Genomic DNA, 27,500 nt, shown 5'->3' on the forward strand with positions numbered 1-27,500 from the left:
GCGTACGCTACGGTATATTTCCGTCATGTTTTCTTTACGCAGGTTCGAGTTTGGGAATGAATCAATCGTACCAACATTTTGGTTAATTTGCGCTTTTCGCTAAAGAAAACACGCTCGCTGGTTAATGGATAAAGAATCATTGTGTTATGCTAACAGCTCACGCTAAATAGGTGGAGTTATCGTAAGATAAAATTCCGCCCTTAAGTGAAGTAATGTCTCGGATTAAGACGCCGTATATGTTTATATTTACGGATATGATCATATTGTCAGATTTATGTATTTAATATTGACCTTGAACATCATTCTACAAATTTTGAGCTTATTTACAGCCGAAAACGTAAATCTCCGCCTGACATATTGCTTTTCCTCACTAGATTAGCTTTTGTTTGCTAATTCGTTTCTCTTACTGAGTTAGCTTTTGTTTGCTAGTTTGCTTTCGCTCACTGGGTTTGTGTTTATTTGCTAAGCTTCACATCTGAAAAAGTTTAGTTTTGAACAAAACTCAGTGGGAGGGACAAAAAAACATTAGCATAGCGATTGGTCAATGATAATTAGCTCCGCCCATTTTACATCTGGAAAGAGTTCCTTCAGATGTTAATGTTATTTTAGTTACGTTCACATTTATTCACTGGGTTAGCTTTTGTTTGTTAGCTAGGTTTTACTCACTAGATTAGCATTTGTTTGCTGGTTAGGGTTCACTCACTAGATCTACTTTTGTTTGCTAGATAGGTTTCACTCATTGGTTTAGCTTTTGTTTGCTAGTTAGGGCTCATACACTGGGTTAGCGTTTGTTTGCTAGTCAGGGTTCATTCACTAGATTAGCATTTGTTTGCTAGTTAAAGTTCATCCACTGGGTTAGCGTTTGTTTGCTATTTAGGTTTCACTCAATAGATTAGCTTTTGTTTGCTAGTTAGCATTCACCCACTGGGTTAGCTTTTGTTTGCTAGCTAGGTTTCACTCACTAGATTAGCTTTTGTTTGCTATTTAGGTTTCACTCACTAGATTAGCTTTTGTTTGCTAGTTAGGGTTCACTCACTAGATTAGCTTTTGTTTGCTAGTTATGGTTTCACTCACTAGATTAGCTTTTGTTTGCTAGCTAGGTTTCACTCACTAGATCAGCTTTTGTTTGCTATTTAGGTTTCACTCACTGAGATTGAATTTTGCATAACTGAGACACGCCTCTGTTTGTCTGAGTAGCGCTTAAGTTCGTATTTACGTCTGAACGTCGTGATGAAGTGATGAAGCTCCAAACTCCCAAGCTATAAGCTGCATCCGATCAACATGACGCTGTGGGCGGAGTTTTTTTCCTGTTATTGATCAGAAAATGTGCGGATTAGCTGCTGTCACTGCATGATTTATTTATTTGTTTGTTTGTTTGTGTGTCTCAGTTCCTCAGGTTCTGAAGACGTGTGCGGAGTTTATTGAGAAGCACGGCATCGTTGACGGAATCTATAGACTCTCAGGAATCACCTCCAACATCCAGCGCCTAAGGTCAGAGGTTACAGTTAAAGCTACTGAATCATTACGCTTGTGCTGATATTAGCACTTCATGTTGCGCTAATTGCTGGCTTCGTCTCAGTTCGCTCGCTAGTTCAGTACTCAGGGCGCTGATCAGGGAGGCGGCCATTTTAAGTTCCTTCCAGTGCACTGGAACGTAAAAAATCCCACAATGCACCACAAAAACCAGGGAGCATCAACGCTCATTACTAGAAATGACGTCATGTTTTCCGAAGCTTCTCAGCTCGAACAAAATGGCGGACGAACTCTCAGCCAACTTTGTCTACAAATATAAGTAGCTTGTTATCGTTGTTGTTGTAGCTCTCAAATGATTACTTACGTTAGCGATTTTTAACGTTATTTGACGTTCTGTATACGGTGTGTTTGAGTCTAATGACTTCTACGTGTTTAATAAATTAAATAAATCCACTAGCTAGCTTACGATCCTGCTCGAAGCACCATGACGGCAAGAAACGCATGCGATTAAGCTAACAAATTTATATGACATATAACTTCAGAAAGATATCGGTCCTGTTGGTGAAAAAAGCCAGTGGTGACGTCTTTATGCGAGTACGTTGTCATGGCGTCGGAAAGTCAGTCTACATGATCTACTGCTTCACCACTGAGGGAGCTAGCGAGCTGACTGAGAGGCACTCTTAATGTTTATTAGGTTAAATTAGCGTTCACTCACTGTACTAGCTATTGTTTGTTACTTTGCTATTATTAGCTTTGCATAAAAAAGGCGGGAAATTACAGGGATGTTCACATAGATGTCGAAAAGTCACCATTTATTCAGAAGGTCTACGTCAGATACACATTAACCTCATTAGAGACAAATGTAATAGATTTAACATTTTTAAGTTCCGTCAGATGTTAATGCTGTTAGCTTTCAATCAATAGAATAGCTTTTGTTTGATGTTAGCGTTCACTCACTGTGTTAGCTTTCACTCATCAGGTTAGAGATTGCTCTTTAAGTTAGCATTTACTCACAGGGTTAATTTTATTTGATAGTTAGCTTTTGCTCACTGTGTTAGCTTTAGTTTGATGTTTGCTTTAGTTTGGTGTTAGCGTCACTCTCTGTGTTAGCTTTAGTTTGATGTTAGCTTTCACTCACTGTGTTAGCTTTAGTTTGGTGTTAGCATCACTCACTGTGTTAGCTTTAGTTTGATGTTAGCTTTCGCTCACTGTGTTAGCTTTTAGTTTGATGTTAGCTTTCGCTCACTGTGTTAGCTTTTAGTTTGATGTTAGCTTTCGCTCACTGTGTTAGCTTTAGTTTGGTGTAAGCGTCACTCTCTGTGTTAGCTTTCACTCACTGTGTTAGCTTTAGTATGATGTTAGCTTTCGCTCTCTGTGTTAGCTTTAGTTTGATGTTAGCTTTCACTCTCTGCATTAGCTTTAGTTTGGTGTAAGCGTCACTCTCTGTGTTAGCTTTCACTCACTGTGTTAGCTTTAGTTTGATGTTAGCTTTCACTCACTGTGTTAGCTTTAGTCTGATGTTAGCTTTAGTATGATGTTAGCTTTCGCTCACTGCGTTAGCTTTAGTTTGATGTTAGCTTTCACTCACTGCGTTAGCTTTAGTTTGATGTTAGCTTTCACTAACTGTGTTAGCTTTTATTTCCCTCATATGTTAATGTTATTATTTTCCAGTTGTGTAACTGCAGTGTTTTACAGTGAATGTTGATCTGCACCTGAAAAAGTGTTTCATTGTGTTGCGTTAAAATTAAAGCGTGTGTGTGTGTGTGTGTGTGTGTGTGTGTGTGCAGGCAGGAGTTCAACTCGGAGCAGTGTCCCGACCTCACTAAGGAAGTGTATCTGCAGGACATCCACTGCGTCGGCTCGCTGTGTAAGCTGTATTTCAGGGAGCTGCCCAACCCGCTGCTCACCTACGAACTCTACCAGAAATTCACGGTGAGTCAGGACACGACAGAGCCTTCACGTCACGTCGGAATTACGCTAATTACACCTTTCTGTCTTCGCTTAACTCATAATTACCTGGTGGGATGATTTTTTTTTTCCTCCTGGAAAAAAAAGTGTGTGTGATGTTACATTAACAACAAAACACAAACAAAACCCCGGCAGCCGGTAAAATCAGATAAAACCTGTGAGGTGCGACGTGTAATTTAAATTTAAAAACCTCATAATACACTGTATAGCATAAAAGTTAGCTTTTAGATGCCAATTATAGCGTCCAAAGTATTTTCCTGAAAGCGTTATTATGCTAATAAAGACACACACACACACACACATTCACACAGGGAAAAGACAGTAGAGTGTGTGAGATTTACTAAAAGCGTACCACTGACAGAAAAACATGCTAATTCTGTAGCTAGCAACCAAAGTTTGGCCTGCGTCTGTTCACAAAACTGAACAAATCTGACTTTCACGGTTATTAATATTAATCACATCTTAGTTTTCATTATTAGCCAGTGCTAATTTGTATAAATCATTAATATGTACTTTGCTAATATCTATGTATCCTGTAAAGCTAATGCTTGTGCATCTGTATACATCTATCTACAGCTTATTTGACTGCTAATATGTTTAGATTATTTATTTATTTATTTATAAATCACATTTAAAAACATCTGAAGTTGAAACCAAAGTGCTGTACAAGTAATATAAGACAGATGTATACATAAAAACATTTAACAATACAAGATACCGGAAGACAAATGGAAATTTTACAGCCTCAGACTGAATTAAAAGATAATTAAGAATAAAAGTGAGACATAGCAGTAGAGGAGGATGTATGTCAATATATCAATCTTGCTTTTATTTTTTATTCTATATTTATTTTTTAACTATTTTTTATGCTATATCTACAAAACCTTTTGCTATTGCTTGTATATTTGTTCACCTTTTGCTGATACTGTTTTTCTAACACATATAATTAATTACATTTTTTAAATTAATTAATTAATTAATTAATTGCTGATGCTAGTATAACTCCTTGGCTTCTGGGAGTCTTCAGGTGCACTTAATAAAATAATTAACAATAAATTTAATTAACATTAAATTTGCGTTTAAGAATGCATTATAATTCATTTCATCATGCAATATTTTACGACTGTATTTTAATATTACATTCATATTATTTCATAATTAATTACTACTTAATATTGTTATTTAATATTCTGTATTAATTTAATATTTATTTTTTTTAAATATTAAAATTTAGGAATTTAGTCATGTTTGTATATTTTGTACACGTTCAATTTTTTATTATTTTTATTAAACTTTTTGTTAATTATCGTATATATTTATAGAGATTTTATACTTACTGTGGATGTTTATAGGTACATTAATCTTTTTCTTATGTAAAAAAAACCATAATGCTTATATAGCTTATATCTTTTAAACTATGAAGTATATGCTAATTTATGTAAATTAAGCAAGTTGTTATGTATGACAGTAATGTATGGAGCAGCAGACTGTAAATATTACGTTTATTTTGTAAATGCAGGACGCCGTGTCGGTGAAAGAGGAACATGAGCAGCTCAGGAACGTGCAGCGCGTCATTGAAGAGCTTCCCATCGCCCACTTCAGGTAAAAAAAAACACCTGGAACACACTTCGAACGAGTCTTTCTACTGACGTTCACTTACGCAACACAGCAGCGTTTGTTTCTTTACTGTAGATATTAATAATGAACTTTTTTTTTTTTTAAACATGAGTGTTAGTGTGTATGTGAGTTCTCTGACGTTTCCTTCTCGCTCGCTGTGTGCTGTTAGAACTCTGGAGTACTTGGCGAAGCACCTGGCTCACCTGGCCACCCTCAGCCACCAGACCAACATGCACACACGCAACCTGGCCCTGGTGTGGGCTCCTAACCTGCTCCGGTCAGAAAAGAAAAAAAAAAATTGATTTTATTTTATTTGGTTTCTTTATTATATATATTCTATTATTATTTGATATCATTTCATTATAATAACAATTATTATTATTATTATTATTATTTTGACATTTAAACTGACCATACATTCAGAAATAATAATTTAAAAATATTTCTAAATATTTTTTTTTTATATTCATATTGATATATATTTGAAATATTTAATATTTAAATTTGATTGGTTACAATATAAATATAATAAGTAGCTTTAATTGTAAATGTTCTCTTATTATATACAGTATACCTTTGCTTTTATTTTATATTCTTTATTACTTTATATATTATTATTTCTTATTTCTATATGTCTTCTTTTACATATTGTGTTATATTATATTAGTCACATGTTGTGAGATGTTATAAGACATGTAATAGACGTAATCACGCGGCTGCTGTTGCTCGGTGATGTGTGCAGCTCGAAGGAGATCGAGGTGTCGGCGTGTAACGGTGACGAGGCGTTTCTGGAGGTTCGGGTTCAGCAGTCGGTGGTGGAGTTCATCCTGAATCACACGGAGCAGATCTTTAACCCCGGAGCCGATCCTCCAAAACCCCTGAAAGAAGGTTCACTCACACGTTTAGAACATTTTTTTTTATCACACATAAATTTTAGGAAGACTCCATCTTATACACATTTACATTTATTCACCTGGATGAATAATGTAAAGTTAAAACCCATCAGTTTCATAAATACCAGGTCAGGATTCAGGGCTTTGGGATTTAAACTCATAACCTACAGGCCAAAAACAAAAACGCAGATCCTCAGAGCCTCGTAGTCTCACTCGCTGAGCCGCCGCTGTTTCTGTGATTATGACGGTCAAAAAAGAAAAGGGCCCTTAAGGGAGGAGATCTAAAAACAATGAAATTAGACACAGAGCCAAAAATACAGCACGAAAACACTGGGCTGAGATCCAGCAGCAGCACAAACAGTTAACGACCGAGTCCGAGTTCGATTTAAATCAACACGAACCGGACCACGCCTGATCATATAAACTGACACACACTACATAATAATAATAATAATAATAATAATAATAATAATGTTATCTATGCACATAGAATTTTAAAGTTTCTACAAACAGGAAAAACAATTAATCTCAGAAGTACACAATATATTCAAGTGCAAAAGTTTACACACCCTTAAAACAAATCGGAGAAGACATTTCGTGGAGAGCAGGAAAGTCATGATCTTAATTTTTATATTTTCTCTCCTTATGTTTGTCTTGCTTGCAGCAACAATACTCCATTTTTAACATATTTGTAAATAAACTGTAAGAAAAATATTTTACTTTTGTTTTTTTAAATCAAAAACCATAGAGGATACAAACTTTGGCACTCAACTGACATGTAAAATAAACATCACGAGTGAGTAAATAAAGTAAAAATATAGATAAAAAGACAAAAAAGACAAAATAGTGTGAATAATAATTACTTAGAGGAATCTGTACAAGCTCTTGTTTGTTTGTTTGTTTTATTTATGAGGCATTTATGGAGTTGAGTTTTTCTTCAGTTGTATTTACATACAGTGTGAATAAAAAAAAGGAATGTATATTTATTATATACATATTTGTATATTCATTATGACTCCACCACTTTACCAGATTCTTCCGAACATCTTTAACTGTAAATCGGAAACGGTTCTCAGAGATCTCTGAAGGTGCTGCGCCGTGAGTTATTGATTTGTTTAATAAAGTCCCATATCCTGGAACTCGGTTCCCGTTCCTGTGCGGCGTTCCACTCTACGATCCTTATCATTATCATTATATATTAATGTTATTTTTTTTATTACGCTGCTCTGAATGATGTGTTTCAGAATGTTTATTGAGTAGAAATTACACGCTACGTAATAGACGCAACAGTTCACTTTGACACGCGCGTGTGTGTGTGCGTGTGTGTGTGCGCGCGCGCAGGTGCGGCTGTAACGTGTGTGGAGAAGTACGCTACGCTGCCGGCAGTGAGTCAGTGTCCACCGATGAAGCTGATGAGTCTGGAGGAAGCTCAGGCTCGATCGCTCGCTCCCAATCACCCGGCGAGGACCGAGCGACTCCGAGAGAACAGCCTTCCCGACACGAGCACCGCCGGCATGTACCACACCGTTCTAGAGCTTAGTGAGAGCAAGTACGCCTCACACACACCCAAACATACACACACACACACACACACAATTTTATATAGGGACCACATTTCATTATCCTGGTACATCCCGGGAACACTGGCAGCAGGCAGGAATACGCCCTGAAAGGCACTTTTTGTTTTTTATCATTACGGAATTGAAGGTTGAAGGTGATTTTCATGTAGAACAACATGGGGGATGCAAACTTTTGCACAACAGACAGTTTTAAGGATGTGTAGAATGACATACAAAAATAAACATAAAAGATAAAATAGTAAGAGACAAAATGTCCCCATTTTTCTTTGAAATGTCCCCAATTTTCTTTCAAATGTCCCCAATTTTTTAGAGAGACCTTTCAAATGTCCCCAATTTTTTTTATAGAGACCTTACAAATGTCCCCAATTTTCTTTCAAATGTCCCCATTTTTCTTTCAAATGTCCCCACTTCTCTATTTTGAGCCTGAATAATGGTTAATAATCTGTACAGTATTACGAGCACCATGTTCATCACAGACTTTCCTGAAAGCAGATATGCTATATAACATGTCAATACATTTACTGTACACACCCACCCACACACACACACACACACACACACACACACACACACTTAAACAAACTGGTTCCACTTATCTTGTTCATTATAAGTGCACTATAATTTGGCTTTCAATGTCAATGTTATTTTAAACCTTTTGTTACACCCACGTATACACACACACACACACACACACACACACATACACACACATATATCTATCACACAACATACACACACTCACTGTATACACAAAGCTGCAGGTTTATTAGGTTTACCTGCCACATAGGTCACTATGTAGGTGTAAAATTACTGACTGTGGCCCATTTGTTGCTCTGCACAAAGTATTGGCCCCCTCTTTACCCTGACAGTTAATGGAAAGCCACCACCATCCAAAGCGTATCTGTACAGCGGTGCGCTAAATCGTTATTTATACAGCAATCTATTCCATTTTGAGAACAAAATCTCGAAGTGCTTAATATATAAACAGTCAAAAGGCACAAAGCACTTTATGAAACAATTTACAAGTAATGACTCAATGAAAAAATATATATCAAAGAAAATAAAAAAGAAATCCTGAGAGCTATAAATGGCTCAGGCTAAACATGGTTTTGATCTGAATTTAAAAGCGGCTTTAGAGCTGTAGAGCGTTCCTAATGTTCTCTGGAGTTTTTAATATTTTACATTTACATTCAACAATAAAAGTAATCTCACCTCGTATGTATTTGATCCAGTATATTTGATTTTTATGCGAATTAAATTCTGCGAAAGAAATGAATGACAATATTTCTCAAGAGATCTTTGACTATTTTCCACTCTTCCACTTGATTTCCTTCTCTGTGTCTCGTGACAGGAGTAAGAAAAATGTCTGCCTTTAAGGTCTCTTTCCCATCATGTGGGGTGAAATCGCTTGTAGCTGCGATAGATTAACAATTCTGCTTTTTCACACCTCAGTGGAGCTCAATGTCTCCATCTGCCCACCTGAACAGAAGAGAACAGAACAGAAGTCTCAGAATGTTTGACATGTGAGCTACACGCGTGAGCTTGAAGCCTAGGTTGGCTTTCGGAGGTGTAATGATGTGTTCGTCTCCATAACAGGAGGAAATTCTCTGGAAAGTCGAAGAAGTGGAAGTCCATCTTCAGTCTGGGTCGATCCGTCGGTGACGGCAAGGGGAAGCTGAGTCGCAATGGGAGCGTGTTCATGAGAGCGCAGAACGTCTCAGGTATGGTGTGTGTGTGTGTTGTGTGAAAGTGACAGGAATTTTAAAGAAAAAGAAAGAAAGACTCACAGAAGAATGCCTTGCCATGTCTTCTCAGGGAGTTTCTCCTCTCCACTGTCGCCTCAGGGTTGTTCACTTCAGGGATCTAAATATACACCCGGATTTCTGTAAAGCTGCTTTCTATTGTTAAAAGCGCTGTATGAATAAAATTAAATTGAAATGAATATGACAAGAAGAAGAAAACGGAGGCAGCTGATTGGTCTTTTTAGCTTATACATGTATAGAGGGAAAAAGTCAGAAAAATGAAGGTGATAGAGAATAAAATACTTGCATTCATCACTATAGGCTGCAGTATGTACACTGCTGAGAGATATCTAAAGCTAAAGCGTAGCCCAGAATGGAGCAGATTATTGAATTTCACTCTGATATTTGATTAATATCCAGAGATAAAGTGTTCAGGTTCAATACCCAAGTGATGTCGGGTGAATTACTGAGGAAATGTGATCCGGTACAACTAAAGGCATAAATGTAATGTAAAGGTAATGTAATCTTTTATATTACTTAAAACACTAAACGCATCAGATCATTGGACTACTTCTAATCTAATCTAACTGCTTTAATTAATTTCATTATACTTCTGTGTAGAACAATCTCATAGCCTCATAGCCGACTGTTTATTAAAAAAAATACATACAAAAGGAAAGAGAAACATACTCAAGTGCATGTTAATAGGAAGAAATGAATTAAACTAGAATGTTCAAATGTGTGTATGCAGATGATTCGTATTATTTTGTTAAGAATAAATAAAATCTCACATTAGGGACACACCCTTTATGTCAGAACTTAAGCATGTATTTGGACAGAGTGGTCTTTAGTACATTACATTTTTAATTAGCAATAAATTTGGAGCCATGTGTCTAATAAGCTACACATATTCTAACAGGACCGTCAATGTTTAATACTCATCCCAGTTAGCTGGCATGAGTATTTCTGCAAAAATAAATAAATTAACAAATTAATAAAACACACACTTAGAGCTGGTACATGGTTTATGGCTATAATAAGAAAATTAAAATGCAAGAAAATGAAGAAAAAGTAAGTAATCTAGTTGAATTTTTAAATGTTTCTGAGTCTATTACTAAAGAACACTGGACACTATATAAGGATTTTGGAATTTGAGTATTAATGAAAATGAGAGAATTTCTGTAAAATGGAAAGAAGTAAAGACTTGCTTTTGAATGTTTAGACGTTTCAAATTACACGTATCTGATGTTTTACAGAACGCAAAAACCTTTTTTATCCACTGCTTCCTTTTCCTTTTGGCTCTATATCAGAGAGCTTCAAGAGAGAATTTGACTTTCATTACTCAATGTTAATGGCGTCTAAAAATCTAATAAGATGTGCGGTCACACATCATTATCGAATTCATAATGTGTAATTTCACACGGCGTTAAACAGATGTGCTTTTGAAACATAAAACGGAGATATTTTTTTTTCCTTCATTCCACAGAAAAGACTGGGATACGGCCGTCCAAGAGCATGGACTCCCTCTGCTCTCAGCCAACAGGTGGAGCTACAACACAACACCATGAGCACGAAACAGCCCACACTCTCCATTGTGTATATGTTTAAATACTAGATTCTGTACAAGTGGGGGGAAAAAAACATTAAGTGCAGAGTGTCCTGTTAGCGTTTGTACGTGTGAAGTGGTACAGAAACAATCAACGGAGAATCAGGTGTCCTGTGAAAAGCCTAATTTACACACATCACACCTGTGCTCTAATCAGTATTTTCTAGTATTCTGAACTGAAATAGTGCCATATTTTTAATTGTACAATAACAAGATTTTTGTCTGTACACACTTCAGGTCTAATCAGGACGTTATTCACTCATCCCATTTACTTAATGCAACAAAAAACATATTACATCCTCAAAATCTGTACGATATCTCACATATAACTGCAAAATTGTAACCCAATTATTCTAATCCCACTCAGATGATGATAAAGCCGTGTCAACAGGAGGAAAAAATGGCTTCTTCGCTCCTGTGGTGAAATCCCGAACCCTGGGTTCGGATATCAACTACGATACTAATGAACAGGATCCTAACTGGGAATTTGAATTACGAAAAGCCAGCGGTGAAACCGGGAACAGTCCGAGCGTGAAGACAGTCCGAGGGACTCAAAACACCTCGTCGTCGTCTTCTCCATCTTCATCGTCTTCCACTTCATCTCCGTTACAGCGTGCTCTTCCTGAGCAGTTGAAGGTGTTCAAAGGGGACGAGTTGTCCACGTGCCGGCCCACATCCCCGAAAAACCGCCGGATGTTGTATTCCGGTTCCTCGCACAACGGTTCGTCAAGGCCATCTTTTCCAGGCAGCTTGTTCCCGTTGGAGTCGTCGCCGAGGCATCAACGTAAGGCGCTCAACATCTCGGAGCCGTTTGCGGTGTCCGTGCCATTGCGCGTGTCAGCGGTCATCAGTTCCAACAGCACCCCCTGCAGGGTGGCAGGGAAAGAGCGGGAACGCAGTTTGGGAAGCTTGGGTAGTGCTAGCTTTAGAGAGCCACTCCCCAGCAACAGTGGGAGCTTTGATTTCCGAGACAGGGAGAGACTATTTGGGGGCAGAGAGAACCCGCTCGGCAACAGCGGAGGATACGGTATCTATAGCAACAGCAGCTCCGTCCCCACAGAGGAGAGTCAAATGAATGAGAGGAGCACCGGGGTGGTCCCCTCCGAAACAGCAGCACAGAGTAAGATAAGATTGTGTGTGTGCGTGTCTGTGCATGCAAATGTGCATATGAATGTGGCTCAAATAATCCTAGATTTACAGATAACGTATTCAAAGTAATGAGCTGCTTTTAAATGTTAATAAAACATTTTTTGGGAGCAGTAATAGCAAAAAATCTTTAGTGTCTCTGTAAGAACAAATCAGTTTGACCTGGAAAGAATACAAATCTCCTTCTAATGAAAACGTTCTTCTCTGTTCACTCTTTCAGGCAGTGATGTGGAGGTAAAGCCTCGTGTAGAAATGTCAGAGAACTTAATGCCATCTCAGTCTAAAGCAACAGAAAACCATAAAGAAATGCCTCAATCCTCTGGGAAAGAACTGGATGCCTCATCAGGGCAGCTCACTGAGCCAAAAAAACTGGACCAACTGGTAAGAGTGATAATATCATTATTTGTATTCAGGAATCTATTATTCCTTAGGTCCTTATTTGCCTGGTTTGAGTCAGGGTGAAATTGATATTGCATAGTTTATTGGACCATTTACTAGTACTGATTTACGGGTTATTTTCTCGTCCTTTTTAAGAATATAACACTGTTACAATCACTGTCTGTTTTAATTAGTTTTCTGTGATACTTGCCTTTTTTTCTATATTCATTACCATAACTATCAGGGAGGGATTAGGAAATCCTGCACCCCTGGGCAGGAAACTTACCCGAGCTCTCTTCTCCATCCCGCTACTCATGAACCAATGCACTGAGCCCTGATCGCCTCACAACCCATCACATGCAAACGACTACATCCATTATGAGTGTTCTTTTTTTACTTTTCACCACGCAGACTCATCCACCAAATCGTCAAAATCCAGCTCTTTAACAAGCTCCGGCTAAATGGCCAGCAGTGAACACATGACAAGTCTTCTTTGTCCCATTTTAATTCGCAGTTAGTTTTTAATCTAACTTGTTAAGGAAAATTAATGATCTCTGTCTTCTCTTTCTTTTTTTCAGTTTTCTTTTCATCGACACACTTAGTGTGGGTTTACGGTTATCCATGTTTTATTTTCATCTGCTTATCTCCACCTGTAACATTTCCAACTACATATTCCCAGTCTTTAATTCACTTCATTAGGATTAGGATAATTTTTAGGATTAAGATCAATTTTAATTCATAACTGGAACGTGACCAATAGTTGTGGTCAGTAATCCATCCCCGAACTACTGTATTATCTAAAGCAATGAATAAATGAATTATAGCTATTTTAAATAGTCTAGAATCTAGAATCTAAATCACAATGTAGACTAATCACACCATTTTTATTGTCTCGTACAGGATGCAGAATCGATCAATCCAGAGCTGTGGTCTGATCATGAGCTCAGGATCACCGAGTCCGAAACAAACGTTTCGAATGACCAATTGAAAACCAGTGGCTCTATGAGCAAAATCACTGGACATGATGGTGCTCTGAATCTTACTGTTCAAGCTAAAAGAAGAAGCAGTTTACCTACTCATCCAGTGTCTTCGAAGGGACACTTCAAAGACATCATAAACAGTCTCATGATGGACCGTTCAGGTGCTACACTTTTTAACACCACGTCAAGGCTTTCGCCGGAAACGCCATCCTCACACGACTTTGACTGGAATTACTTAGACGCTGATAAAAAGGATCACAAGAGCTTGGATTCGTTTGAGTCATTGGACATTCTGGCAAACAAGCTGCAGCTCTCACCCTTCCTTCATTTGAAGGAGACAGATATCCTCCAAGATGCTGATCCCTGGCCTTCTTCACCTGAAGATCCTTCAGCCAAGGAAAGGAATGACGCCGTTGCTTATGGTAGTAGTCTTGATAACAAACCATGTGGCAAAATTCCTGGTTTGTCTACAGACAAGAATATAGATTTACCAAAGGACCATGATGACAGTAAAAATGACAAGAAGAAAACTAACAGTATCAGCATTAATTTAACAACCAAAGTAAAAAGTAACATTGAAAGGCTTTCGAAATGCTTGGACGAGAGACGCCTCACTATAGAAATCCCAAGCCAAGATGATGATGATATTTGGGGGAGTCATTTGGCAGGATTGGATCAAGTGGAGCCCTGGGAAGACTTCAGCACTGCCAAACAGTGGGTCACAAGCCCACTCCACTCAACAAAACTGGAAGATCTTTTCCCTCTGTTTAAAACACCAGTGCCAGCTTCAGGAGCTGAAATCAAAACATCTACCCAGTTGAGCATCAATCACTTGCAAAAAGACAAGAAGATTGTAGATGAAGAACCTCCATCAGGGAAAGTACCAGAAAATACAGCCATAACCCGTGAACCTGGTCTCGATCTCTCTTCCAAAGTGAAAAAGGCAGATGAATCGGGTTGTGAAAATATAACTGAGCCCTTACTTGGTGATAACTTTGAAGATCCTGGAGAGAAAGCAGAGACGAAACAGGACCTTCCACAGCCTGTACAAGCCAAGACTACCATTAACCAAGAGGAGACTAACAGAATCTCAAAGAGAAACAGTGGTGCTTCAAAACCAAAGACTTCTGGCTTTTCCCAAAGATTTCACAGACAGGTGTCTCACGAGCCCTGCATCGCAGAGAGGAATGAGGAAAACATTGCTCCAAAACACAGACCATACTCCCTTAACCTGGATTTGGGGAGCCGGTGCATCAGAGACATCTCAAATCAGCAGAACCTTGATCTTGCAGATCATTCCTCTTTGCAGAGGGGGGCAATAACCCCTTCTGGAACAAAGCATGATGGGTTGTCTCTGGAACTGGAGATGTTCCTAAGGGACCGTCAAGCACCTATGCGACGCAACTCTGCGCCGGTTAGTGTGTCTTCAGTGCGCACTGCGTTCATGATCAAAACTTGTCAGGCCAAAGCGGTGCCTGTTATACCTCCGAAAGTCCAGTACAGCCACATACCACATCTGGTTCATCCGGAGAAGGGCAGCCATGAGCAAGACAAGAGGGAAAGTGGACCTGAGAAGATCAAAGTAGAGAAAGCAGATTCTTTACCTCCTCTCCAGGCAATAAAAGATTCCAAAGAGGAAAGGGAAAACTGCAAGCCGGTCACAAGGATCCAAAGACAGGCGTCCATGGAAAAAACGCCAGAGATGTGCAAGGCAGCGCCTGCCCCTGAGTTTCCAGTACTGAGGAGGAAGCGGTCTGCCAATGGGGACTCCTTTATGGACTGTTCCAGACCAGAAAGATCTACTTTACTTCAAAGGTCTTCCTTCCGGAATCGTCCAAGGCCTCAGAGCCTGATTCTCTTTAGTCCTCCCTTTCCTATCATGGACTATCACCCAGCGGGGGATGACGGAAAACTTGTCCTGTCACCCATCAAGAGTCCTGCTGAAACACCTCCTCTTGAAGTCCTCACTAAGGAGCTCACAGAGAACCTTAAAACCCCTGATGGGGTCACCCTACGAAACAAGATGACTTTGCCCAAGAGTGGACAGAGATTGGAAACCTCTACAAGCTGCTTTTACCAGCCCCAGAGGAGGTCTATGATTTTCGACAACAGGAGCGGTCGGCAGATCGAGTGAGCCGTATGTTAGACTCGTGAATGTTCACATCATAGCTAGAGAACAGTTGCTGAATGTAATAAGTTTCTGTTTATTTTCTGCACCATATTCTTCTTGCTGACCAAACAATCTCAACTAACAAGGTGCCATTTAATTCTACAGGCGATAAATGTAGAACTTTTTTTTTTGTAAAATGCTGCTGCTAAGGAACTTTTTCACATCAAGGAGCCCTTGAAGATAAACAAAAACCATTTTTTAGTGAAGTAGCATTAAAAATATGTTTAGTGCTAACTGCTGTACATTTCGAAATAGTGAAGATGGTGAAGATGAAGTTCCACTGAATTACAAAGAAGCGTTACACGGATCAAGTAATCAAATAATTCAGGGGATTTTTGTTGTTCGGGTCAGATTTCTAAATAGTATTAAATCCTGCAATGTGTTTATTTAATTCTTACTTTTATATCCATTTCAGGGATTATGGGATGGAAGCCAAAATCCGATTGGATAACTGATAACTGAAATTGAATGGAATGATAAAAAAAAAATTCTGCTTATAGTCTTATGTCATGTTGGTGTTTTAAGAGAGAAAAACAGGGAGAAAAAGAAAAAGGCATTTTTTTTCCTTTTTATCTGCCGTGAAGTAAATATGGGATGTGGCAATACATCAGATATGCAGTGTTGTAACAATGGTGCAATTAATATCTATGGTGTCACTGCATAGATTTACATAAAACCTTGAAGTCTTGATTCATAATCTTTATTTTATATTTTATTTTTGTTTATTGTTCACTACTTCATCTAGCATCTTCATCTTGGAATATTCGACTTGTACAGTCTAGCTTTAACTGACACAAATGGCTTGTCATCATGACACCATCAAGGACAGCTTATAAATGTTGAATGCCCACATAAAATATGCACAATGTGATAAACGCCTTTTCATAGAGGTTACGTAACCAGAAAAAAAACCTTGGTGGCACCGTTTTGATGCATATTTTTAAAAATCCATGAAAAAAAAAAAAAACATAAAATAAAATGAAAATGCTGCCCAAAAAAAAAAAAAAAAAAAAATGCTGGCTACATTAACCACCTCCTTCCAAATGGAGCACAGGAGTCGGGACGATGTTCTGAAGTTTCCACGACAACAATATCGTGTGTGCTTATTGTTACCGTATATTGTGTGATATAATGTAATACTGGGACATGAAGTGTCGCCATTTAAAATAAATATCTATAAGAAAGATGTTATTGATTGTACAAAAAAAAAATGCCTGAAAATTCATCAAGTGTGTATTTATTTATGCAATTTGGGTCTCATGACATTCAGTTTGTGTTGAGAATATCACTGTTGTATAAAACGACTTGTTACAGCTGCAAATCTAGATCCTGGGGTAGTTGTTAGTACAGTTGTCTGAAGGACACCCATTTAGCTTTGTGTAGATTAGTGTATAAAGATAAGATTTTTGCTGGGATAAGGCTTGCTTTGAATTAGTTGGTTGGTATCTGGAAGTAGATGTTTTGTTTGAGAGAAACAGAATGATGAAAAGCTGAAGAACGTGAAGGTTCTGAAACTGATTTGAACACGCTCTCATCTGCTTCACGGCTTAATGCTGCAATCCATTGTACTCGGAGTTATGACCTAAACACGTTCCAGTGCTTCGACACGGAAAAAAACACGGATTCCCAGACCATAATCATATTTGTATGGCTAGTCTCTGAATCTGAAGAACATGATCTGTCACTATGATTGCGTTAGACTGAAATAAACAGAATTATGTTACAAATCTAAACTTACAAAGCTGTTAAAACATCTTTTCACAACACAAAAGCTACGTATCACGTAAAATCTGATGCAAAAGGAAATCTGTTTACTGTTGACTGTGTGTGCCGCCACGTTGTTCTGAAGTCAGGAGTGTTTATGTCGGAGAACTTGGGCTAGGTGGATGTAGTCCAAATCTCCGACTGGGAATCCCAAGTCCAGCGACTGCTCCGTTGTACTTTTCAGGTTCTTCTGCGTACAATGGATTACAGCAAAAGGGTGGTTAAATTACTGTCAGTTCGAGTGAAGTTTGTTGAGATGAGATTTCAGGAAATGATGGTGTGTTTAATCCGTACATACGTGTCAACATGGGAATATTGAATCTTATATGGAATAATATGAAATTAGCTAATTAGCACAGAGAGTACGACTCGGCAAGGAAAATGCTGAGGCCGAGTTTAAAAATCTGCTCTTGTGCTGTAAGTCGATGAGGGCGTGTTAAAAATACAGTTTTAAACATATTGGATGTTTCAGAGAAAGAGATGAAGCACAAATGTACATTCTATATGTTGGAGTGTATGGAGACAAAAAGAAAGAAATTTTATGTTGTCAATAACTGTAACCAAAGAACACTAACTTTGTAATGTATTTTTTTTTTTATTGCTTAAACTGGATTTATTATATGTATCCACTGTAAACAACACAATAAATATACTTAATATTTACTGTATGAAATGTGCATGTGTTCCATGCTGGATATTTTAAGTAGTGCAATTTAAAAGCTGTTGCATAAGTAAGTATTTTTGTAGTGCACATCTATGCGTAATATTTTAAAACATCTATTATGACTTGAAAGTGCAGATAAACAGAGTGAAATGGTGTTCTACATGTAGGCATATGTCGATATTAAAGTTAACTTCTATCCTGCTTTACGATATTATTACTGTACTGTATTTAAAGTCTCAAGTCTACTTTATTTATAGAGCCTTTTCCACTACAAAGTAGACCAAAGGACTGTACAGCAGCACAAAAATACAAGGATACTAAAACAAAAATCAACAAAACAGAAAAATGAAAATAACCTTGAAGAAAAAATTAAAACAATTTACATCTTCCAAAAATCAACAATTAAAAGCCATAGAAAACAAATATGCTTTCATGTGAGGTTTAAAAACGTACCTGTTGTGAATTATGTTGTGAAAATTACAAACTTTAGAAAGTAACTGTCGCTATGGGAGACAATGGAGAGGCTTTATTTTTGTCAATGGACTGCAATTGTAGTGATGGTGTTTTTTATTATAACAATATTGTTCGTGTTAAATAACTCAGTATATCCCACAGCACTGCTGAATTCTACTGGGATTGATCTGAGTTGATTAATTTCCCAGAACAGCAGCTCTGACAGTAGTGCAGCTGCAAATCTCAGGTTTATATTAATGCCCTCGTTCTAATAACTTTTTGTTTCTGTAGTAACAGCTCGTTCGCAGGGACGGGTTGTACAGCAGTCGCTTCAGGTAAATCGATTAAAAAAAAGGTGTGTAATTGTTGATATGGTGACGTTTTCCGTAAGGAAAGCTTCGTTTAACAGTTATGGAATGAGTCTCCAGTGTCAGCGCTCAGAGGTAAAGCTGTAACTTTATGTTTTCTGACATCTTCAGGATAGAGGAGTTTACACTTTGCGGGTTCTCTGCAACATGACAAGCTGAATTTTGTTTTTTTGTCTCATTAATTTAAAAAAAGAGAGAGAGAGAGAGAGAGAGGCTGGTGAGGGAATGACTGTTTATAGCTGCTAAGTGATAACAGGAACTAATTTGTTTCACAACATTATGTGTAACTACAAATGGATAAAAAGTATGATATGTCGTTCTTTCATCAGCAAAAAAAAAACTGTAATTGTTGGAAAACTGTTAGTATTGTGGTATCAGAGGAATAAAACATTTCAGGACGTGCTGTTAAAGGGCAACAATCAACGTCGGGGTGCTGACAGTAACTTCATCACTGATTATTTTCCTGTAACACCATGACATGGATGATGATGATGTTTTATTCCTTACTTACTATACTCCTGATGATCAGCACATGCCTGTGTAGAAGCAAACTTACAAATCGAAGAAATGTAAAACACTAATGCATATTAATTTCACGATTCCGTTCATCCACTTATCAGCTTTGATAAGATCGTTATGAAGATCCTATAACCAATTCCTATAACCTGATTGATGAAGGATGACTGTCAGGCTTTATTAAGATTCATTGATGTTCCTGAGTAACAGCACGCTGTCAGATGCGCTTATTCTGAGTAAAAAAAAAAAAAGAAAAGAAAGAAAACGGTCTGTTCTAACCTTACGCACTGAAATCCAATTCTCATTCGTGCTTAATCCACCAGGATGGAGAGACGTTTCTTGTTTTTCAGCCCTGCGCTTCTGGCTCCCCTTAAATCACAGAGAAAGGATGTACTTAACAGGGCTTTATGTGGCGCAGCTGAAACAGCAGATGCAGCTTCAAAGCGCAGGATGATGACCAGAGCGATACACTGAAAGGTAAACCTACTATAAACAAAGACTTCCTTTACTCCTACAGCCAAAATACCCTCATGCAAATCTGAATACAGCGTGTGAGCCAGTGTTTGTTTTCACTGCAAACCTAAAGCCAGTTTCTTAGTACAAATCTACTTTCATCATACTCTTAGGATGGATCGATTTTTCCTCATCACCTGGAGGACTTTACCAATTTACCGATCTTGCTCTTATAAAGCACAAAAACATGTGGTTTTTTTTTAGCATGTTTTCCCCCCTCAGGAAATTCTCTTCGCCCTGCTCACTGAGTTTCCAAACGATGGTTGCTTTGAAGCCGTGTCTGTTGGAACAAGTCTCTTTGATGCGAATACAAATAATATCTCATAAAAGAAACCAAACAGGATTGTCAAAGCAAAATAGGAAATAAATCTGTTTTTTTTTTTTTTTTACAATAGGAGCTGCAATTATGACTGCATCTGAGGAAAAATAATGCCAGTATGCAAATATGTGGCTAACATACTTTTCATTGTATGCTGCACAGTCCCATTTCTGAGCAAACTATTCAGCTTTTGCAGCTTCGCTTGACCCCTCACGCACTCGGATCTTCTTCTGCAACTAAACACACAGTAAAAAAACGGAGAGTAAAAACAGAATTGTGTTAAAAAAAAAAAAAAAATCCAGTCTCTGAATTATAATGCAAAAGCTATGCAAGAAATGTATTAATGCTTTCATTAAAAAAAATAATTAATAAATATAATTGGGTTTAAAGGGATAGTCTGTTTAAAAAAAAGATCAGTGTAGTTGAACAGTCGAGATGTTTGGTGTCTGAAATCTTCTTTTTCATTCAAATATGACCTTGCTCTGGGCATGCATGTTTTTTTTTGTTTTTTTTTTTTACTGGAGCTATGAGACGAATGTTGCTAACAAATAATAGAAATTAGTTTACAACGTTACTGAAAAGAAAATCCTAGCAGGCTGAGGAAAAAAAAAAAAAGAATTTTGGAAAAAAAACCCTTGAAAAAAAAACAAAAAAAATGTTCATTTTTTTTACCGAGCATCGATCTCGTCTTCTTGTTTTCTACTGGCTCATAAAATGAGGCTTGTGAATTTACAGGTCAAAGTTTTAGCGACATGAGGAGAAATTAACTGCTACTCGAAGCAAATGCGTCGTGCGTCCTTTCCCCTCCACAGACTCGGCTTTTCCTCAGTGCAAATTTTATCTCTGTTTCTGTATCCGACTGCTGCTTTATCTGAGAAAGCAGAGAGGCATAGTTTTTAGGTGTCTCCTGTATCGCCATAGCAACAGGCCAAAAAAAATCTTAAAATGCCACAGCTGGCACCTCTGGTGTTAATATCCGCCTCAAACCACATCCAGTTCTCCAGATGTGCTGATGTAGTTTAGGACACAGTGGGAGATCCTGTCATCTATAAACATCAACCGAACTTCAGCGTGTAGCTGAACGATGTAACGTTATTTATGGGGCGGCCATCTTCCTTTTTTTTATCATTCACTAATCTTCTGCGATTTCTTTATCCTGGTCAGGATGGCGGTGGATCCGGAGTCTATCCTGGGACCATCCGCGAGTGTGAGGCGGGAATACACCCTGGATAAGACGGCAGTCTATTGCAGGACACCACACACACATTCACACCTGGAGGTGATTTAGCGTCACCAATCCACCTACAGTACTTAGGAGCTGAGAGGAAACTGGAAAAGCCCCGGATGAAACCCACATGGACATGGAGAGCACATGCACAGAAACTCCACTGAGGACTCTGTAGCTGTGAGGCGGCATGTGAGGCTAGCTTTCCAAGAACTGCTTTTTTTCTTTAGCACTAGGGCTGTGCGATACGGCAGAAATATCATACCACGGTACCTGAAAAGATTTTTACGATACACGATATGTATCATGATATATAGGTTTGGTCACCAACTGCCAGCACAACAGTATTACTTTTTTTAATAATTTTTTAATTTGGATATTATGGCTGGGATACACATCTAGTCCTTCTTAGATTCATGAATCTAACAAGTTCTGGACGTGTAAGAGTCATGAATCATGAGGCTCCAGCGCAAAACTGAAAAAACAAACATCAGACACCAAACATGTCTGAACATTTCTGTGGAACTATTTCTCGAAAGTTTAGGCTATTAATCACTAACTGTGTTCATAAAGATCCACCTTCACCTTCAGGCAGAATTCAGATTCTGATGAAACAGAGCTGATCGGGCAAAACAGGAAGTGTTGCGCTGGGGTTGTGTTGTGGATTTTTGGCAAATAAAGCTGCTTTTTGTGAGCAATTATGAAGTAAATTATGGGCTAAATCACTGGGTCGGTGGGCATCCATCACTGCAAATGCTTTTTGATGTAGAAATATCTGAGCTGCCTGGGGAACTCATAACATATCCATGTGTACCTGCTCTAACATAAACTGCAGGGGGTCATCAGGTCTGTCATAAACCAGGCTCTCTGTGATTTCCTGATAAAAGAGAAAAAAAAAAAGAGAAAATGAGAAAATGAGATGAGTAATAACCGGGGCTCGCTCGGCGTAGAGCAGACCTGCTTATGATCTCGCTGATGATTTCTGGCTGTGACGTGACTAGGCCGTCTCACCTACTGCTAATTTTTTCGTTTCCTAGAAAGTGCTGCTGAAACAAAATTCAAATTTTTATTTTAAATTTTAATTTAGACCACAGTTAAAGTCCTCCTGAAAAGGCTTGAGAGCTGTGATTTGATTCAGTATATGTTTGTGTGTTTCCTTTTGAAACAGGAAGTCAGGGTGATGGAGTGTTGAAGTGCTTGACTGATTTACACAACAGCCAATAGCGTTGGAGTTATGGCACAGCCCCGCCCAGTCTAAACACACTTGACGGTAGCTTAGTGAACTAGCTAAATATGGGGAAGAGTTTATCCAGAGTCTTTTCTCAGCTGTGGAGAATTTGTCACCGCTGCTTTCATTTTAATCAGGACAACATCCTAGACCAGGGGTTCTGAATCTTTTGGTAGCCAGAGACCTCTATAACTGAAAAATAAATAATTCCACGGATCTCCTCACTATTGATTTTTTTCATGAACATTATTTAAATTTGTCAAGTAATATTTTATATGTTTATTAAAGCCATAGAGCTTTCTATCCCAGAGACTTTCTTTGATAGAACACATCAAAGGTCTGAGTTGACTTTGGTGCTTGGACCCCTAAATATAATGGTGTAACCTTATGTTTATGTGGGTTGAAAATGTGGCTTGTGATTTCTACTACAGTAACCAAAAAAAAAAAAAAATCCCAAACCACTGGCTATGCTTCATGGACCCCACTTTGCGTTTTTGGCGTACGTGGTTGAGACGAGGTCGAGCACCAGAGGTGCCGATGGTGACGGAGAGCCGCAGGCTCGTCACCGGGAGATTCTTACTAATGTTGTACAAAGACAGGATTCTCCATCAGTCTGAAGTGGTGACATTCTGACACTCAGCAGCCTCGAGATGTTAAAACATTTTTTTCGAAGACTGTCCATTAGATACGCACTCACACAAACTCCACCCTCTTCCAAATTAATGAACGCCAACCATCTATTCTGAGGTGGGAAAGAGAATACGGTGCGGGAAGACGCACAATGAAAAACACGCAGAAAAACCATGTTTAATGCTAACATGCTCCTACTGTAGAGCAAGACACGCCCCCTTGGGCGGGACATACATGTACTAGAGAGCATGTAATTGGATGAACACAAGATTAGTACAAGATGAGTCATGAAAAATGTGTCTGTTACTAGAACTGTAAAAGTAAAATGAGGATATCTTCAAAATTATTTTTTTTCTAGATATCCTGTCACATTGGTGTCCATTACAAAAAAGCTCAGAAACACCGATTTTGATTTCAGGAACATTTTAATCTTGTGCATGACTGGTTTATCGAGCAGTAAATCTCCTGAATAATACACAGACGGGACATTCCGAGCAATAAAGGTCTTTCCAGGTCATACAGTTGGTTATCCCTGGATTAAACCTGTACCATCAGGATGATCAGGATAATGACGCTCATTTTCCTACCTGGAATATCTGCAGAATGTTATGGCTCTCCAGGTACTTCACTGTCCTTTCATAAGGGTCTGCAGAGCTGTCTGCTTTTTCTGCTGTACCTAAATCTGAATCCGCCATCATAAAGCCGAAAAGTCTTTCTGACTGTGAAGAGAAAAAAATCCCAAAAGTGATTAGAAACATGGCCTTGCAAGCCTGAGAACTTTTCTTCTAAATACTCAATGCTAACTAGCTAATTTAACCAAAACTAATGAATTGCGTCACTCTCTGATCAGTTAAGGTTTTGTAATGAAGCAGGTTACCCTTTTACACTAATTATGATCGCTGTAAAGCGAGGAGTTGATTCCTAAATTGAATAAAACCACAGAAAACACGGTGTTCTTCACAGTTTGGCTTCCTGCAGGTTTGTTTATAGCGACTGAAATGTCAGGCTGTAACCCCTGGCAACCGCGCACGAGAGACTTGGATGATGTCATTACTGTAATAAGATACCGACCGTTGTTTTTTTTAAATTTCAAATCGCGCACTTGCACGTGCGCATATTTAACGGTCAACTGTTTCAAATCTCTAGTCATAAGAATGCGGAAATAAAATAAAATTCCCGGATTTAACGCTTTTATAGTTTTACAGGGCCAGAAGTATACATGTGGAAAAAGAAAGGTGGCGTTCAGAATCACTTTCTACTGTCCTAAATATGACAAAATAATATAATATAGTATAATATAGCAGTCAGTAAAGTCTATTTGAATATAAGCAAAACGTTATTTTTAAAAATATTTTAATAAAGTGTAGGAATAAATACATAAATATAAAACTGCATACTTTTCACCTAACCTGCCTAATGTATTTAACAGTTAAATATTTAAATAATAGTTAAATAGTGTAACTATGATCATTAAAAAATGATCAAATGAGGGATTATTATTATTATTTTTATTATTAGTGCTAAAAGTCCGAGAAAGCCTACTGTAAAGAATTTATCATTTATCATGACATGTAACAATTTATAAAAGTGTGAAAAGAAAAGAATGAAGTATTATTTTAATTTATTTTATTTTATATAAATGCTCATCTCCTGTGTCACACTTTTTCCTTTTGCTCACTTTACGTCTTACTTTAGTACATTTGTTTCTTTGCTTGTGTGTGTGTGTGTGTGTGTGTGTCTATTACATGTAAGCAATTTCCTGAGCCTCATTGTAAGCATTTTAATGTAAATACAAAAGTATGTGCACCCCTGATCATTACACCCATATGTGTTTCCTCCCCAAACTGTTACCACAAAGTCTGAAGCACACAGTTATATAGAATGTCTTTGTGTGCTGTAGCATTACAGTTTCCCTTCACTGGAACTAAGAGGCCCAAACCTGTTCCAGCATGACAATGCCCCTGTGCACAAAGCGAGCTCCATGAAGACATGGTGTGTGAAGGTTGGAGTGGAAGAACTCGAGTGTCCTGCACAGAGCCCTGACCTCAACCCCACTGAACACCTTTGGGATGAACTGGAACACCGACTGAACCCCAGACCTCCTCGACATCCCAACATCAGCGCCTGACCTCACTAATGCTCTTGTAGCCGAATGAACACAAATCCCCACAGCCACGCTCCAACATCTAGTGGAAAGCTTCCCAGAAGAGTGGAGCTTATTATAACAGCAAAGTTATAAGAATAAATCAGGAATGTGATGTTCATCAAGTACACATGGGTGTGATGGTCAGGGGTGCACAAACTTTTGACCAGGTCTAGAAACAAAGGAATAATATTTATAAGATCTCTTTCTTTTATTCTACATCATGTTCTCATACAAAATCAACTAAAAATCACTACTGCAAAAAATATTGGCACCCCATTATATATTTAAAAAGCAAAAAAATCAAATATAGGTGTGATGGTCAGGGGTGCACAAACTTTTGGATATATAGTGTAAATGGTAAATAAACTTGACTTGTACTTTGTTGTGATCTGATGAATCTGATTAAGCTTGTAGAGGTACAGTTTAATATATTATATTATATAAAAAATACTTAAAAAAATAAATAGTAAAATAAATAGTTAATTCATCTTGCATTTTGTTGGCTAACTATTTTTTCTCCGGTTTTTTTTTTTTTTTGTTTGTGAAGTAAAAAGTGCTTTATAAAACACGAGATTAGATAATATTACAGAGGCGGAGAGAAGCAAAGAAGAAGAAGAAGAAGGAAAAGAAGAAGAAAAAGAAGCCGAAGAAGAAATCGCCGTTTCTAGGTTACACCGTCGTCCTCAGATGACATCACGGCGCGCGCATGTTATGTAGGGCAGACGGTGCTCGTGTCCCTCTGTGAACCCGAGGCGGAGAGAGAGAAAAAGAGAGAAAAAAAAAATAAAAATAATAAAAAACCCTGCTGTTATTGAGGGTTTAATCCGGCAGAGGGAGCGCAGAGTCAAGGAAATATATAGGTTATGTTTCAAATCCTATACTAAACATACTAAGTAGGTTATAAAAATTAATAATACTCCACTTGTGGTGGTTAGTAGGCGCGGGCTAGCTAGCTAACTAGCTACAACGAGAATCACTGTTACCATGACAACCGGCCAGAGCCTGTATGCATGTATTTATATATGTATATGTATATATATATATATATATATATATATATATATATATATATATATATATATATATATATATGTGTGTGTGTGTGGCACACACTTCCGTACTAAGTAGTAGGTTATTAAAACAATCATGGTGGCGTGAAAACAATAGCGAATGTTTGATGTGACCGCATTTTATTTATTTATTTATTTGCTAAACCGGAAGGTCAAGGTGAAATCGGCTAAATCGGTTGGTGTGTATATTATTTTCAGATTTATTTATTTATTTATTTATTTATTTATTAGCGCGTCACTTGGAAAAACGTGTCGCCAAATGATGCCTGAGTTTTTTTCTTTTCTTTTCTTTTTTTTTTTTTTTTTTTATAGCTAAAACATATTTCCTTGTTGCGCGAAATAATTTGCATATGTATGCATTAGTGAGATGTAAGTTATTCGGTCTAAAAAAAAAAACAAAACAAAACAAAACAAAACATAACAACAACAAAAAAAACAGTGTGAAATAGTAATTATTCCTGGTCTAGACTAGAGACTTCAACACACACACACACACACACACCTGTCACTGTCTAGACAAGAGAGGGTGGGGGTAACGGGGTGTGTGTGTGTGTGTGTGTGTGTGTGTGTGTGTGTGTGTGTGTGTGTGTGTGTGTGGTGGTGGGGGGGGGTTAGATAGATCGGGGGCAGCACTATTGCATTAATTTGGTGTCCGTCATTACGACGCTGTGAATCCATTGGAGAACGAAAAACAAAGTTCCGCGCGCGTCCTCTCGCTCTGATTGGTCGACGGGAGCGCGAGCGTTCTCCTTACGTCGCCTCGAGGTCAGCTGGGGACGTCGGGGGGAGGAGAGGGGGGAGGAGAGGAGGCGGGGAGGGGAGGGGGGGGGGGGGTGTGTGTGAAGGGGGGGAAGCGGGGGGAGGAGGAGGAGGAGGAGGGGGCGGGGAGGATGGGAGGGAAGAAGACGAAGAAAAAAAAAATTAAATAAATAAATGAGAAAATAGAAATGCGTAGAAAGTAGAGGAGGCACGGTTTAAAGGGAGGGCAGACTAGCTTGTTGGTGTTTTTTTTTTTTTTTTAAACGTTTCTAATTTGACAGGCAGCACTGTG

At 38.2% G+C, this 27,500-nt stretch overlaps 1 protein-coding gene and 1 non-coding gene across 2 annotated transcripts in view; one reads left to right on the forward strand and one right to left on the reverse strand.

Moving 5' to 3' along the window:
- Nucleotides 1–17,959, forward strand: part of arhgap31 (Rho GTPase activating protein 31) — a 34,798-nt gene extending 16,839 nt beyond the window's left edge. The window contains exons 2-12 of the mRNA XM_026921855.3: nt 1,389–1,491; nt 3,261–3,405; nt 4,961–5,043; nt 5,228–5,335; nt 5,801–5,946; nt 7,293–7,500; nt 9,128–9,252; nt 10,760–10,816; nt 11,247–11,999; nt 12,246–12,406; nt 13,304–17,959. Of these exons, the coding sequence (XP_026777656.3) occupies nt 1,389–1,491; nt 3,261–3,405; nt 4,961–5,043; nt 5,228–5,335; nt 5,801–5,946; nt 7,293–7,500; nt 9,128–9,252; nt 10,760–10,816; nt 11,247–11,999; nt 12,246–12,406; nt 13,304–15,517 (4,103 nt within the window). The 3' untranslated portion in view covers nt 15,518–17,959. The remainder of the gene's footprint in view (nt 1–1,388; nt 1,492–3,260; nt 3,406–4,960; nt 5,044–5,227; nt 5,336–5,800; nt 5,947–7,292; nt 7,501–9,127; nt 9,253–10,759; nt 10,817–11,246; nt 12,000–12,245; nt 12,407–13,303) is intronic.
- A 132-nt stretch (nt 17,960–18,091) lies between these two features.
- On the reverse strand, nt 18,092–24,266 carry tex55 (testis expressed 55). The gene is made up of 4 exons (XR_008301109.1): nt 24,111–24,266; nt 23,821–23,952; nt 22,190–22,252; nt 18,092–20,386 (listed from the first exon to the last, which is right to left on the reverse strand). It is a non-coding gene; the product is annotated as a testis expressed 55 (transcript).
- Between the last annotated feature and the right edge of the window lie 3,234 nt (nt 24,267–27,500).

Source organism: Pangasianodon hypophthalmus, chromosome 27 (assembly GCF_027358585.1).
Source record: "Pangasianodon hypophthalmus isolate fPanHyp1 chromosome 27, fPanHyp1.pri, whole genome shotgun sequence".
Lineage (NCBI taxonomy): Eukaryota > Metazoa > Chordata > Actinopteri > Siluriformes > Pangasiidae > Pangasianodon > Pangasianodon hypophthalmus.